The sequence below is a fragment of the Brienomyrus brachyistius genome, unplaced genomic scaffold (assembly GCF_023856365.1).
Source record: "Brienomyrus brachyistius isolate T26 unplaced genomic scaffold, BBRACH_0.4 scaffold33, whole genome shotgun sequence".
NCBI lineage: Eukaryota > Metazoa > Chordata > Actinopteri > Osteoglossiformes > Mormyridae > Brienomyrus > Brienomyrus brachyistius.
Genome location: NW_026042308.1, coordinates 2,057,456 through 2,074,072, shown reverse-complemented (window position 1 = coordinate 2,074,072; position 16,617 = coordinate 2,057,456). Strand labels below are relative to the sequence as shown.

Below are 16,617 nucleotides of genomic sequence, written 5' to 3'. Positions count from 1 at the left end.
CTTCACACGACACGACTACACTTGCGTGCGTAGTTTACATCTATCTGGAGGACTGAAGGTCATGTCCACCGGGGGGCAGTGCGAGAAAACCATCTTGGTCGGTTCCTTCGTTTCCAGTCTCACTTGTTAGTATGAGGTTGTGGCATTAAATGTTGTACAAGGACGAAGGAGTCAAGACGGCACTCTGAAGAACACGCTTTGGTTAGAGCTGCAAGCCGACTTGTTTTGTTTACCATGTACTGTGAACTATATGCAGTTTTACTACTGTCTGGTTTTATTTAATCATCCAGTGACTGCAATAACTATACATAGTCATGATTAGCTTGATGATAGGCTTGCTGACTTTCTAGCCTAAAGAAATAGGCTGAGTTATGCTCACCTTGTTCAAGCCATTTTTGCCACAATCTAACAAAGGCTCCTTCTGCCTTATGTTTATATATAATCATACAATTTATTCTGTAAGGCACCTCCTACAATTTTTTCTGTATCAGTAAGACGACTGACTGGTTTGCAGGTTAAAGCAGTAAATCTCATTTATAATTTTCTTTTCTTCATCTCTTCCGATTTGAGCCCAAGTCACTACTAAACCTTCTGACAAATTTTGCTACATGATGTTATTATTGCAATACTTTTTTCTGTATTGGGTCTGTTCCAGTGTAAGTCAGTTAATTATTCTATGTTTAAAATAGCTAATTTATTTCTCAAGATTGAACTGTTTAATATCCCGTTTGAAGATATTTTATATCCAGTAGACGATGACAAAGATTGCATGTTCTCCCTATGTCGTCGTGGGGTTTCCTCTGGGTACTCCAGTTTGCCCCCACAGTCCAAAGACACGCTGAGGCTAGTTGGAGTTACTAAATTGCCCATAGGTGTGCCTGTGTGAGTGACTGGTGTGTGAGTGTGCCCTGCGATGGGCTGGCCCCCCATCCTGGGTTGTTCCCTGCCTCGTGCTCATTGCTTCCGGGATAGGCTCCGAACCCCCCACGACCCAGTAGGATAAGCGGTTTGGAAAATGAATGGATATATATATATATATATATATATATATATATATATATATATATATATATATATATATATATATATATATATATATACATATATATATATATATACACACACACAAATAGAATATATGTTATATATTAGATAAGTGGCAGAAAAATCGATGGATGGATGGAACTGTATGAAAAATAATGCTGCTTATGAAAGTAGGTAAGTAAGAATTTCAGGTTAGAATTCCATTGTACCTTGTACGCATGACACTGCTTTCTTAAAAACTTATACTGCCATTAAATTTTGAAGACGCTGTACAAAGGAGGACACAATAGTGTTCGGAATATTTTTTTCTTGTCTGTGAAAATATACAGCTCTTCTGGACACTCATTCTTAAAAAAATCAGATGCTACTTTAATACTATCTGTACCGTTAGTAAAGACAATGTTCCGTGACAAAACGTGACCATACTGCCACGCCAATTTCTGGTGGCACTGCACCTCGCGCATGCGTCTTGTTATCCTCATGTAAGTGCACAGACGAAGCCGGAATCAACACAGATAGGCCGTAAGGTGAAGCAGCTTTTCGTTTCATTCCGTTCCCATATATGGGGCACTACACTCTTTTTATTCCAATAAAAAGATCAATTGGTATAGAATGAAAAAATAAAAGTTCTCCCTGTATAATCCAGCAGTTATTTTTTAACAAGTGTATAAAGTTGGCAATAGTCCCATCCTCGCGTAATCATTTTTTAAAGGTGAGAGATGCGGCTTCGCGTCACGTGCTTGCCGCTAGACCAATGAGATGGCATTACGTCGGAACGACATGTAAACATGGTCCAAGATGGCAGCGCCCTTGTCGTCACTATCGAGTAGCGAAGAGGATAAAATTATTGTCAGACCTCCACCAAAAGTCAGTAAAAGGGTTTATAAACAATGCTATATGCATCTCACGTCCATAAAAAAAGAAGAAGCGAAGGATTTTACACGCACACGGTGGGATACATTTAGAAACTGCATCAAACGGTGGCTTGACTTGCAGGGTGAGAGTCAGAAAATAGCAGAAACATATAAACATTGTCTAGAAATCGAGTTTGACCGTGTGCCCAAAGACACAGGGTTTCACTCCATTTGCTACCGGCGTTTTATTGACAAAAAGCGCTTGGATGCGGCCGAGAAACGAGTTTCACGGCGTCCTGAAGCTGGTGATGATCATAACACAGACCAGTCTGTGTCATCGGGAAATAGTATTTCGTCAACGTATTGCCCAACAAAAAAACTTAGGTCCAGTACCGGACTGCTGATAGCTTGTTCGGGTTCTGTACTTCCTGCTTTGTGCATAATTTGCAAGAAAACGGACAAGTACATCACTGTGGCAGGCAAACGCCAGAAGGACAATCTTTCACAAGCGGAGACGCTGTCGGCAGGTATAAAGCACACAAGCACACGTTTGAACTTAAAGTTATATGCCATATGCTGAGAACCATAACTAACTTTCAAATACATCAATATTTACATTACATGTACATTATAATGTTTATAGTGCAGTCAGTTTTTGCATACACATATGCATGAACAGTCAGAACTGTTATGTTTTTTTAAATACATATTTATTACAGGCCAGTTGCTCAAAGCAGCTGAGATGAAGGAAGACACTAGCATTCTTGTGCATATTAAAGACAAAGACTGTGTCTCTGGAAGTATGATATCACAAGTCCTGTTACAGACAGTACACCAGGTTCTTGACAAAGTCTACTGGAACAAATACACAGACCTCAGAAGAACAGTAAGTTGTTATATTGCATTTTAAAATAATTCATAATTGATTTGAATGATTGCTAATTTGAAAAGAAATTAATCATTAATCTACATGGACAGCTTGTTACAATAATTCAGCATAATAAAATGTCTAGTCATTTGTGAGGGCAAAAGAATATTTAAAATAATTTATAATTTATTTATTTATTATTAAAAAAAAACTCAATTGGTTTGTCAGTTGCTTTTAGTTTGTACATGCATACAATATATGCATTCCAAATATAGAAGCCAGTGTAATAGTTACAGAACATAAAATATTTGATGCTTTTAATAGCAATGAGCCAACCTATGATGTCAGCTACAAGATCTTCTCTGAGAGAATCATCTGCCATCGAATAATTGTAAACCAAGAGGTGATGACAATGACACAGCTAAGAAAAATGTTTTTAAATCTTGTAAAAAGCCATGAAGATCTTGATGCTTCAAACTACAGGTAATTTAAATACCCTAAGTTTGTTTTGCAGATTTGGAATAAACATTTACGCAAACTTTTTCTCAGAAAAATTTAATAAATAATAATATTCATATTATTATTATTATCATATTAAATATTCATATAATATTCTGTTTAGTTGACAGAGTACCAGTAAATGGAGCTATACTTTTTGATGGCATGACAGTCATTCAAGCCTTTCAGTCCATACCAAGTACCTTCGGGGAGCTTGCTGACACTATTCTACAGTACTTAGTCAAGCTTGCTCTCAAGCACAACTGTACACGGATAGATTTTGTGATAGACAAGTATCCAGAAATTAGTATTAAAAATGTAGAATGATCACGCAGAGCTGTTGGTGGCACACAACAGGTAAAAATTTATGGACGGGATCAAAAGACACCAACACAATCGAAGAAGTTTCTGTCGGATGGGGCAAACAAAGAAGCACTGGCAGAATTCCTCTATGTAATGTGGCGAGACGCTGATCTTACCATTTTAGGTAAGGACTTACATTTATACATAACACATGGAGACCTGTGTCACTGCATGGCTGTAACAGAGGATTTACAAACTGTCAGTGATGTTGAAAATCTGACATGTGATCATGAGGAATGTGACACCAGGTTGTTTTTTCATGCAAAACATGCTGCACAGGAACACCAAACTGTAGTCATCAAGAGCCCTGATACTGATGTGGCAGTGATTGCATTAAGTCTGCAGCCAGATTTACCATGCAGATTGTATTTTTTCACTGGGGTTGGCAACAAAACGAGGATCATTGACTTATGTAAGGTGTCATCAGCTCTCGGCAACAGTGTATGTTTGGCACTTATTGGGATCCATACCTTCTCAGGCTGTGACTCTACAAGTGCCTTTTATGGCAAGGGGAAAAAAAGTCATTTTCTGTTGCTTGCGAGAAAGAGGAATACCTGACTGCATTTAGAAATCTGGGTAGCAGTTTTAATTTGGACCAGTCTACCTTTGAAGTGCTTTGCAAATATGTCTGTCACCTATATGGCCAATCATGTGCTAAAAGTCTGAACGATGCACGATACAAAGCATTCTGCATGGCATCATCAGCTTTGCCAGAATGATCCATGCCTCCGACAAGTGATGCTTTGTACCAACACTGCAAAAGGGCAAACTACCAAGCAGCCATAATGAGACATTCTCTGAAAGGTAAAATGTGTGCCCCTTCACCTGTTGGCAATGGAAAGCACCTCGAGGATGGGGAGTTAACAGTGACGTGGATGACTAGAAATCCAGCCCCTGATAGTGTGTTGCAGGTTGTCCACTGCAGTTGCAAGCAAGGCAAATGTGAGACTGGAAGATGTTCCTGTATGTCTGCAAATCTGTCCTGTACAGATTTATGCCGCTGTCTCAATTGCACAAATGTTTTCCAGGAAACAGAGGAAAGAGCTACATGTGAAGATGGTTCTGATGAAAGTGATAAGGATAGTAGTGATGAGTAAAGGTGATCTGTGTCACAGGTTACTTGGATTTGAGCTGTAATGAAGCTGCTGTAAAATGTTTAATATTTGTCGTTATTGAAAAATTAGTGCAGCAGTCCAGCATTTCAAGTCATTTTAGCCAACTTGGACCAAAAACTGTTTTTATCTTTAATTTTGTGTGATTCCTAAGTGCCTACTGAACATTTTGATAAATACAACATAACAAAAATGTTTAAGTTTCAATTTGTTCTTCAGTTTTATTTGGTGCCAATCGGTGAAGTTGAAGTGCGTTATAAAAAAAAATTGAATTATTTCATGGTCTTCCTTCAAAATTGAGTTGATTAATGCACCAATACTTGTCTCAGATATGTAGCTACATGTATAAATGTGGATTTGACATATATTTTGTTTTGATTAAATGCGTATTAATAAAGTTACAGGCCAAACTAGCAGCATGAGATTTTCGTTTTTTGTAAATTCCTAATTATACACATTTTTGCATCCTGACAAAAAACTGCAGTATTTTTTGTGGAGAACTTTTAACATAGAAGCCATAAGACTGTTGTCTATCCAGAAATTCATTAAAAAAGTAGTGCCCAGACGTGGGAACGAAAAGTGATTTCTAGCCACTTTTTATATGTTCACCTTATGGCCTAAGAAAACACGTGGCGGCCAGACTGGTACCTCTCCGCGCGCGTACAGGAGGACGTGTTTGTATAGACTTTTATGATGCATTTTACTCCTCCGCGGACGACCGCCTGCCGCACTCTAAATTTGTCTTTAAACGCCAACATAGATGATTTTGATGAGGATTGGGGTAGTTTGCAAACCCTACAGCCAATTTTCAAGGTAATAGAACTGTCGCATACATATAAATGCGTATGCATATGTGTGCAGACTTGTCCCAAATTGAAAATCTCACGCCAGCCAGTTGATCAAAGTTAGCAGCCCCGTGAACTGCCGCTCTGAATTTGTAAAACGTAGGGAAACATACACAGACCTTCGCGGCTGTAGTACGTGTGCAGGGAATATCAGAATTACTACTAATACTTAAATAGGACACGTGCGCATGTGCAAAGTACACAGCTTGACCAGAGAAATATGAACGTTTCCATGTACGCATACGCGGTGTAATACGCGAGTGCTGCGCTTTGCGGAGAACCAGCCTAGATGCGTCTGCGTTGGGAGCGTCGCGTCGGCGCGCTGCTGGAGAGAGGTGTGTGTCCAAAGTGGATTAAAAGACGTTCATATTGTGACCTAAAGACAAACTCACTTTTAGTGGTAATCTTTGTTGTGTAATTTTATGGTTAATATGTTTGATGAATGCTGTTTGTAATTTTATTTACCTATAATTAAGCCTATTAGTTTAACATGCGCGTCATTTTGGCGCGTCTTTCCACCGGCGTCGCGCGGGCGACCAACATTTCCTGAGGTAATTCACATATTTGACTTTTTATATTTTATGTATCGTACAGAATAATAGAGCGCAGGCTAAAGTGCAGTTCGGCCCCAGCGAGTCTCTCAGCGCGGCGTGTCTCACAGCGCAGGGGGCAGCCGGAGCGCCGCAGACTCGGGCGGCTACATGAGTATATTGGGAATAAAATGTGTGTATTGGAGCGAGTTCTGTGTGAGTGAGTGTGTGAGGTGTGACAGTGATAATGATGGAGATGCTGGGCTTCGTCATGGGATCAATCGCTCTTCCTCTTGCCTACAGGCTCCTGCCAGCTGACGCTGGACCCCAACACAGCAAACAGAGAAGTGTCTCTGTCAGGGGGGGACAGGAAGGTGACACGGGGGGCAGAGCAGCCATATCCTGATCATCCAGAGAGATTTGACTGGGAGCCCCCAAGTTCTGTGCAGAGAGAGTCTGACTGGTCGCTGTTACTGGGAGGCTGAGTGGGATGGAGATGCAGCCTGGATAGGAGTCACTTATAAAGGGATCAGGAGGAAAGGAGGGAGGGACTGTGGGCTTGGAGCCAATAACAAGTCATGGATGCTGTGCTGCTCTCCTCACAGACACTCTGTCCGGCGCAATAATAAAGAGACTCTCATACCCATACAGCCCTCAGGCTCCCGCAGAGTAGGAGTGTATCTGGACTGGGGGGCTGGTGCTCTGTCCTTCTACAGAGTCTCCTCTGATGGACTGACCCCCCTGCACAGATTCACCTCCTCATTCACTGAGTCCCTCTATCCAGGGTTTGGGGTTTATCCAAACCCCCCCGTGTCGCTGTGCATGCTGGGATAGCTCACTGTGTGCTGGAGGAATCATTTTTACCGTATCAGAGTCTCACATGTCGCTGCTTCTCCGTGGCAAAAAGGTAAAATCTCTGCTTTATAACCAGTATAACCCTTTTTACTCTGTCTGAAGTGTGACGTATGTTAATAATTGGGTTCTGTAAGCTGAACAAACATACAAAATGACTGTTTTTCTCTGACTTATGTTCTATGTTGTCTGTAAATGCACCAAACCTGCCTAAACAAATTCATAGTACATGCAGTTGTACCAATGGAGTGAATTCTGATTCTGAATAAAATAAAATGTAATGAAATCTAAGCCTGATGAGTGGGGGGAGCTTTTCCCCTCCCCTCTATATGTATATTTTATATTTCTGTCTATATATTGTATTTGCTACCTGTACACTGACAATAAAGGCTTCCTATTCTATCCCATTAATGTCCCGGTTCCGCGCTGCCCAGAACGTAACTGAGTAACAGACTTAATCCGCGCTCTCTGCTCACTGAGCGCAGCAGCCTGATATCGCAGCGGCGACGCTTTGGCCAGCAGGGGGCGGCAGACGGCAGACAGTTTATTAACTCAAAACCTACAGCGGTCCTGACGTAACTTAGTAAAGATAATGATATAATCAAATTAATCATATATTAACTAAGTAAACATAAATAACATAAAATCTTAATAAGTCACGTTAGTACAACAACAACAGAAAGGCACCTGATCATCAATGAAGTAGTGTAGGTGATTACCAATTACCAGAAAAAAATCACATAAATCCTGTTTCATTAGGAATCCTGATATATATACAGTACTGTGCAAAAGTCTTAGGGAGTCATAGGAAATGTTTAAAGCTATTTATCTGGGTAGTAAATTTATATTTTCTCAGTATTAAAAACAAAATTTAATATTAGAACATGTGCAAATTATGAGTAAAACAAAAAAAACTAAAAGGAATTTCTTATGTTCTCCAAAAAGTTACTGATATCTTGTTGGATGGCTAGATGAACACCAATATGGTTCCTAAACCTCTCCTCAGGTTCACCTCGGCCATTTCATGTATTTGTTAAATTTCACCACCAGCTCAATTAATTCATGAAACTAGTTTTGAAAAGTCACTGAGGTATTGATTAGCTATACACGTGGACAAAATTGTTGGTACCCTTCAGTCAATGAAAGAAAAACTCACAATGGTCACAGAAATAACTTTAATCTGACAAAAGTAATAATAAATAAAAATTCTATGAAATTTAACTAATAAAAGTCAGACATTGATTTTTAACCATGCTTCAACAGAATTAATAAAAAAAAAAAACTCATGAGTGTTGCTTGTTGCCCCTCGTTAGTTTTTGCATTTAAGTATCTATTTGTCTCGGTCATTGATGTTAAACCTTCCTGCTGCCTGTGACCTTCCCGGTTGCCAGTCCTCCCATTTGTGATCCCTCACGATCCTCCTTGTTTCCAGTCTCAGCCCATCTAGTTCAGCAAACCCCCTTTTTGTTTCGCTACCAAGGATGCAGAGATGAGAGTCTTTTACCAAGCTTACAGTGTCCAGAGTGGATTAGCATGACCACAGTGAGAAGAGGATCTGATGGATGGAGGACCTAAGTACCATAATCTTAGTAACGCATGAGCAGAATTGGACCATAAGAGGAACTGGCAGGCTCCATCTCACACATGGTACGTGGGTGTAGAAGTTACTCAAAACCATATGGCTGAAATCCTCCACATGTGCATTTTGAATGTACTGGGCATGTTGTCCTGTTTTAACCATGAGAATCCAGTGAGGGGCGGCTCAGTGGGTAACAGGGCTGCCTTGCAGCTGCAGTGTTGAATGTTTCCATCCTTCTCCTATGCTGTCTGTGTGGCGTTTGTTTGCTCTCTTTATCCCACATGGGTTTCTTCCTGCAGCGACTCTGACAGGCATCTGTAAATTGTCCGGACTCCATAACTGTGAGTGTTCCTTGTGATTAAATGGCATTGTATCCATGGTGGACCCCAGCTTTTTGCCCTGCGTTTCCTGTAATTGGCTCTGGGATACCCTTGTGATAAGTGTTTGGAAGATGGATGTGTCTAATCTTAGTACTTACGTGATCTATCCCGTCTCCTCCCAATTGGGCCAGCAGAGGTCACTAATGGCCCTCCGTAACTCTCCTAACCCTCCCCAGCTGTATCCCATCGTTGACGTTCTCCACCCTGGTCTGTTAGCCTCCTACACCTCTCTCCCGTCGGTGATTACTGTGTATAAATGTTCCTGCTCTCATGGTTCCTCAGCTCCGTCATCGTTGTTCCAAGTGTTGTTTGCTGTATTCCCTTAATAAAGCCTGTGTCTTTCCCAGAGCTACTGCATCTGAGTCGTCCTTAACCCAGATTATATTACTCATCACATAGAATATCCATTTACATTTAACCCCATGGACACTAAGCTTTTCTCCCAGGGGTCTAAGGTCAGAGAGCCCAATTGGACCAATTCGTCCAGATAAATACATTTGTAAAAGAAGTAGTGAATACGTTTCCAATCAATTCCTATTACACATTGATGTTATAATCAGAAGCCACATTATGAAATGGACTATATCCAAACAGCATTTTAATCTGACCAGTAGGGCATGCTGTTGTACCACTTGTAGAAACACTTTTGCATTTACCAGACTTGTTTACCCAAAGTGACTTACAGCAGTGGGAAGGGTTATGTTTTATGCATATTCTTGGGGGATTTGAACCCATGACCAATGCATCATAAATGCAACACTCTACTTGTTCAGCTAGAGAATCTCTATGAAAAAAGTCCTAATGACTTGAAGTAATCAGCTCCTAATGCCAGGTAGCTGAAAACACAATGAGGTTCTTCCTCAATGTGATGCTGCCCAACCCAGCAGACGGGAATCTGATGAATCAGACACGCCTGCCAGTGTCCAGTTTAACCTTTGGGGTCCGTGGACTCGACGGCCAATCAGAGATGGCAGACAGCTGTCCACATGGCCCCGATTGAGCGGTACGTTTGCGTAACCTGCTGGCTGTAAAAGGAGACCATGTGTTTGAATGCTGCATCGCAGGCCTGACACATGAGAAAGACCAGATGCCAGCCACCTCAGACATGTGGATTTTATCTGTGTTCCACAGGCACTTTCATATAAGTGATTTACAGGAACAGCCAGTCTAGTGCAGGGCAGCGCAAACACCCTCATGCATATACTGGTTTTAGCACAGCTTCATTGTAAAGCATATCAGATGGCCTCAGAATCCTGCTCCCTGCTTAATACAAGGTGAATAGGGAGTAGGAACTGGGGGACTAAGGAGTAGTGGACTGTGGGATTAGGGGCCACAGGACTAGGAGACTATGGGACTAAGGGAATAGGGGACCAGGGGAAAAGTGGCTACAGTGTTAGGGACCATGGGACTAAGAAACAAGGAGACTAGGGACTTGTGGATCATGGAAGTGGGGCAAAGGGGAATTGGGCACTATGGACTATGAGACTAAGGTATAGAGGCACCACAAAATTTGAGCACTTAAGACTAGAGGACTGTGGGACTGCAATGCATCATCTCCGGAAACCTGTTTACTCCTGCTGGGCAGCTTTCATGTGGCACCCCCTGCTGGACAGTGGAGACACTACAGAGGCTGTGTATTGTGTTCAGTCACCTTTTACTGTAAATCACACATGGGTTCACGCTCATTTGTGTCTGCTCTGAATCCCCATGGGCCGAGGTGAAAACTCCATCCACTTTAGGTAATTCAGGGGCCTCTTGCCAAGTTATGTGAGCTTCGTGTCTGATTCTTTGGGCTTCCGTACTGGAAGCAGTCCAGGGTAATTCTGGGAAAGTGTGGAGCTTAGACAAACCAAACTACAGCGTAACATGCAGCCAAGGGGGACTTTAAGATTTTGGTATATTGTGTGGGCATCTTTCTATTCTTGATATTGATTGATGTATGTAATTATGTAGTATTTTTAATATACGGATAGCGCACTATTGTATACAAAGCGACAAGCCAAGCTTGCAGTTTTGCAGTGATCATGTGCTGCCACCTTCTGGGAAAACGAAGAACGGATTTTCAGATTAAGATCTAAAAAACTACACATTTACATTTTAGCCCATGTTACACTGGGCTTTTCTCCCAGGGCAGTAAGGTCAGAGAGACCTACCAGAGAGAAATCTACCATAGTTACTGTTGTATATACATTTATACCGACTTACATTTTACTTATTTATCAGAAGCTTTTATCAAAACGACATACAAATGAGGAAGCAGATTGACACTGTACGGTGCTGGGCGTCGCCCCGGTATGCAAAGTGCTTGGAAAGATTAAAAGCGACAAAACATTGTATAAAAGATTGAGTGCAAGTGCATCAATTATTAAAAATAATACTTAAGAATATCAGTAACAGAGCTCAGCACCAGCATGTATGGGCCCTCAGGACCTGTGATGATGAGCACAAAAACACCAACGCAAATCCCCAAACTGCACAATATTGTGTGTTTGAGTGAAACCTCAATGAGTCTTTAGGTCCATGATACTGTAACAATTTCGAGGAACTTTGGCGCTACATGCAATTCCCAAAGCGGACCACTAGATGGCGGCTTCCTACCGTGAGCTGAAACAGCCGCCGTAGGGGCGATACACGGCAAGTTTCCCCAGCCGCCAACCGGCGTGCACCGGGGCTGCGTCTGGGTCAGGCTTTTGCCTGCCGCTTTCCTCCAGCTTATTTTCTTGTGTAACTTGGTGCTGGGCTCCTCGCCATAGAAACAAACTCAGCCTAGCAAACATTAAGAAATCTGGATGCTATGAAAGGATCGTCTACCATACTCCCATATTCCACTCTGCTTTCATCCGATTGTCTTTGGTTTGTGCTGCTGGGAACCATTATCGCTGTCCTTTTATTTTTCTGCAAACGTAATCGTATGATCACATTATATCGCGACGTCCCTTGTCCCCACCCACGTTTTGTTGAAACTGCATGAAGGTCAGACCCACTTTTGTACCGTTTAAAACACATGTTGATCATTTTTTCTCCTGCAAAAAAGAGCATTTACTTTTATTTTGGAGATATTTTTTTGCAAAGCGACTTACAATTGAGAAAGCGGCGAGTTGAGCAGCAAACTTAAGGCGGTGTGACTAAGCAGGTTTGGACCCATGAAGCTCAAATTCCACAGTCAAACAATTTAAAATTGTTTCTTTGAGAAGGCAGACGCAGGCAGTCACCGGTGCGTTTGGGGTTAAGGGCCTTAGTCACAGGAGCATAGTGATATAAGCCACTGAGCCAAACGCCAACCCACAGCACTGACCTCTGGCAGAATTCACCTTTACAAGCATGTTTGGCAAATGCCACTAAGTACAAAACTGATGCACTTTTACATAAATAATTGTACTTATCATCAGGGTTCAAGTGTCAGAAGTGCTTCTGCTACTCTTTAGTAAGGTTGCAAATTCCATCTGTCCATCCATCCATCTTCTGTAGCCAGGTACACGCACACACACAGGCGCACACATGCACGCTAACACGCGCACACACACACAGACGCACACACACAGAGGCGCACACATGCACGCTAACACGCGCACACACACACAGACGCACACACACAGACGCACACACAGACGCACACACACACACACAGACGCACACACACAGAGGCGCACACATGCACGCTAACACGCGCACACACACACAGACGCACACTCACACGCTAACACGCACACACACACAGACGCACACACACAGAGGCGCACACATGCACGCTAACACGCGCACACACACAGACGCACACACGCACGCTAACGCACACACACACACACACACAGAGGCGCACACATGCACGCTAACATGCGCACACACACACAGACGCACACACGCACGCTAACGCGCCCACACACACAGAGGCGCACACATGCACTCTAACATGCGCACACACACACAGACGCACACACACACGCTAACGCGCACACACACACACACACAGAGGCGCACACATGCATGCTAACATGCGCACACACACACAGACGCACACACGCACGCTAACGCGCACACACACACAGAGGCGCACACATGCACGCTAACATGCGCACACACACAAACACACATGCGCACACAAACACGCACGCACACAAACACACACACAGAGGTTTGTAATTATATCTTTGTGTGGACTCTCCATTTGTTTCGATCGTGAAAACTCTAATCCCAACAATGACAGTCTACCCAGCCCCAACCTTAACCATAAGTAAGCAAACAAAATACAAGATTTTAGGTGGCAAAAGGTTTTTATCACATCGTGGGGGACATTTGGTTCCCACAATGTAATACACTGTGTTCACAATTATTAGGCGAGTTGTGTTTTTGGGATTAATTTCAATAAAAAACAAATATAGTGTCATCAGTCAGTCCAAAATGTTAATGAACCTGAAGCCTGAATGTTATGCAAAGGAAATGTGTGAACATTATCAGGGGAAAACACGTGTGTGCAGAATTATTACACAACTATTAGTGTGCAGAATTATTATACAACTATTAGTGTGCAGAATTATTACACAACTATTAGTGTGCAGAATTATTGTACAACTATTAGTCTGCAGAATTATTACACAACTATTAGTGTGCACAATTATTACACAACTATTAGTGTGCACAATTATTATGCAACTAAATGAAAAACCTACATTTTCCCATCTACCTTGTTTATTATCATCTTTCAAAGTGCGAATAATAACATCACATAATTTCCAAATAAACATTTCTGACATGAAATATCAATTAGTGAGCAATATAGCCACCTCCTTACGGACGCAGCAGGAAGTGTGAGTGTCCTGCAGGCTGGAGAGAGAGCTGCTGATGACGCGCTCAGCGGTCCGGACCCTTCAGAAGACTGTGCAGACCGCTGAGTGCATCATCGGCAGCTCTCTCCCCAGCCTGCAGGACACTTACACTTCCCGCTGCATCCGTAAGGCCACCAGCATTGTGACTGACCGGTACCATCCCACCCACCAACTGTCTACTACCCCTCTTCCATCCGGAAAGAAGATTCTGCAGCATCAGGAGCAGGTCTGCACGACTGTGCAATTGCTTCTTACCCCAAGCAGTCCGGCTCCTGAACAGCAATAAGTCTTCCATTCATGGAATCTGTTATTTTCTTGTTCTGTTGACGATTAACTTTTTGTGCAGCAGCAACCACAGCCTCCCAGACACTGTTCAGAGAGCTGTACTGCTTTCTTTCACTGTAAATCTCCCATATAAGCAGGGCCCACAAGTTCTCAATAGGGATTATGTCAGGTGATTATGTCATTATTTTGTCATCCTTAAGGCCTTTACTGGCTAGCCATGCAGTGGAGTACTTCAATGCATGCGATGGAGCATTGTCCTGCGTAAAAATCATGGTCCTCCTGAAAGATGCTGACTTCATCCTGTACTGCTGCTTGAAGAAAGTGTCTTCTAAAAACTGACAGTAGGTTTGGGAGTTGAATTTGAATCCATCTTGGCATTTTCTGGGAAAGTAGAGTGTACCCTTGGGGAGGTGGGCTCCGGCTGGGCTTAAGATACGGTTTCATTAATGAGACTCACATGGTCAGAAGGATTGAGGTAAACGAGTCTCACTGGCTGTTTCTGAAGGTGGGACCCCCCCCCCCCCCCAATAAAAATCTCACGTCTTCCCATTAAAATAATAATTGTAACTCTCCACTACGATTATTCATGTTACAAGGTCCAACTGATGGAACTACTTTGAGGAGAGTTCTTCATCTTCTACCTGTGTGTTGGTAGAATAGTGATTCAGAACATGGGCTTGTGATCTGAAGCAGGCGGGTGTTCGCCGTTGTACCTTTGAGGGAGGTTCCTCACTAAATTAGCCTAGTTGTGGGCATCTCCATCACTGCAGTTTGCGAGGGCTTGGTAATCTAGCCACTTGCAGTTGTTTCCCGTTTTAAGGTTCCCTTTTAATACCGCTTGTACTCAGTCAGTGGATGGCGATTTGGTGGAGTGTCCCGGACCGGCGTGAGCCAGGCAGCCGGCGGGATACTGAGCCACTACAATTGCTGCTGTTTTGTCCTGCTGTGTTTTCTGCTTTTGTTTCGTTTTTTTTTTTGTTTTCGGGTTTCCTGTTTAATTAGTATTAAGTATTTATGTGTTTTGTTTAGTTTGTTGTACGTAAACCGTGGGGCGCCGTTGGGGAGGCTTGGTGTTGGGTGGTGAGGATCTGGTTTGGGGGGGGGGTAGGTCCTGGCGATATAGCGCTGTGTGGTCGCTCTGCCTTCTTAGCCCACCCCCCTGGTGTGTGTATCTACGCCATGTGATGTGGTGACCCTGTGGAGTACCTTCTGACAGTGTCCCCCCCCCCACCCCAAGGTAATAGCTGCCGGGTTTGGGTTTCTTTGTGTGATTGGAGTGTTATTCTAACATGATCTGATTTGTACCATTTGTGGGTAATTTTTAAAGTAATTGCTTTGCTGTTTGGTTTTTCCTTTGGAGTGTTAACTGAACGCAGAATAATAAAGGCAGTGTTCATGGTCTTCACGTCCCCCAGGCGGTGATTATGAATTTGTGTGCTTTTATATCGGAGTGGGCGTAGTCGGCAGGATTTCACCAGTACATGGTGCAGATGTGACTCCCTGATCGCTCCCTGAGGAGGTTAGGTGAGATTTTTTTTTGGTTTTTTATTTTTTGGTGTTTAATTTGTCATAGTGGAAAGGCAAAGTAAAACAGCAGCATTAGTTTCCCAGGAGCCGCTACTATTTTGAGTCAATTTAGTTTGCCGGGCTTCGTTTGTGCCGTCTAGTTTTATTGTCCTATTGTCATTATGGACGACGAAGTGCAGCAGCTCAGGAATTTGTTGGGGCAGCTCCAGCCTGATAATGATCGTTTGCACCAGGAACGAGCAGAAGTTCCAGGTCCCTCTACTGCCACCCAATCCTCCCCCGCACCTCCACCTGTTTCGGTCGAGCCTCGTGTCTATACTGAACGTTTTACTTTTATTTCTAGAGACCGGAAGTGTCCAATGTTTGGGGGCAGGTCTGGTGTGAGCTTTGAGGAGTGGGAGGAAGAGGTGCGAGTTTGTATGCGGGCCTGGCTTCTGTCGTCTGCTGATCAAGCATTTTTTCTTTTTGACCATTTAGAAGCGGAAGCTAAGGAGGAGATTAAATATGGCCCTGCTGTTGAACGGGGTGACCCAAAAAGGAGATACTGGCACATGGAGAGTCACGTCACCGGTTACAGGGTGGTCCCACACGCAACTACAACCGGATCTTATATACGCACGCTGGCCACAACAATTAATCTATCAATTCAACAAAATCACGATACCTGAAAAGATCGCACATGGAACTCATGTTTTTTTTCATTGGTACATGTCAGGGTCTTATGTTCACCAGAAATGGTTGTCAGTTCAACAAGACATGTATCAGGATGCACCAAGAGAGCTACAGAAAGTCAGTGATACCAGATGGGCATGCAGGTACTATGCATGTAAAAATCTCATGGACAGACTGCCAGCTGTATTGCTTGTATTACATGAGATAGATGGAGAGAGCAGTGCGGAGAGATCAGTGGATGCACGGGGCCTGCTTTCACAAGTAGACCTTACCTTTATTGGAATTCTAGCAGTTCTTAGGAAGATTCTTGGGGAAGCCAAATATCTGTCAGACATGCTTCAAGCACCTTCCCTTGATCTAGCTAGAGCTGTGGACCTAATCCAGG

At 42.9% G+C, this 16,617-nt stretch overlaps 3 protein-coding genes and 1 pseudogene across 6 annotated transcripts in view; 3 read left to right on the top strand and 1 right to left on the bottom strand.

Annotated features, from left to right (window-relative positions):
• Positions 1-16,617, bottom strand: part of LOC125721465 (NACHT, LRR and PYD domains-containing protein 12-like) — a 338,153-nt gene that overhangs the window by 44,172 nt on the left and 277,364 nt on the right. The gene's annotated exons all lie outside the window — the stretch shown is intronic.
• LOC125721482 (tripartite motif-containing protein 16-like) overlaps positions 1-16,617 on the top strand; it is a 109,157-nt gene that overhangs the window by 9,010 nt on the left and 83,530 nt on the right. The gene's annotated exons all lie outside the window — the stretch shown is intronic.
• LOC125721474 (uncharacterized) lies at positions 1,112-5,152 on the top strand. Of its 4 annotated transcripts, XM_048997416.1 has the most exons (4): positions 1,112-2,425; positions 2,618-2,784; positions 3,622-3,751; positions 4,656-5,152. In XM_048997416.1, exons 1-4 carry the CDS (start codon positions 1,843-1,845, stop codon positions 4,679-4,681), a joined length of 906 nt encoding a protein of 301 aa, XP_048853373.1. In that variant the 5' UTR covers positions 1,112-1,842; the 3' UTR covers positions 4,682-5,152. The 4 variants fall into 4 exon arrangements, 2 of the variants coding, with proteins under 2 accessions (XP_048853373.1, XP_048853371.1); XM_048997414.1 differs by having other exon boundaries at positions 3,622-5,152; XR_007385760.1 differs by having other exon boundaries at positions 1,112-2,784; positions 3,091-5,152.
• On the top strand, positions 5,711-7,373 carry LOC125721500 (stonustoxin subunit beta-like; annotated as a pseudogene).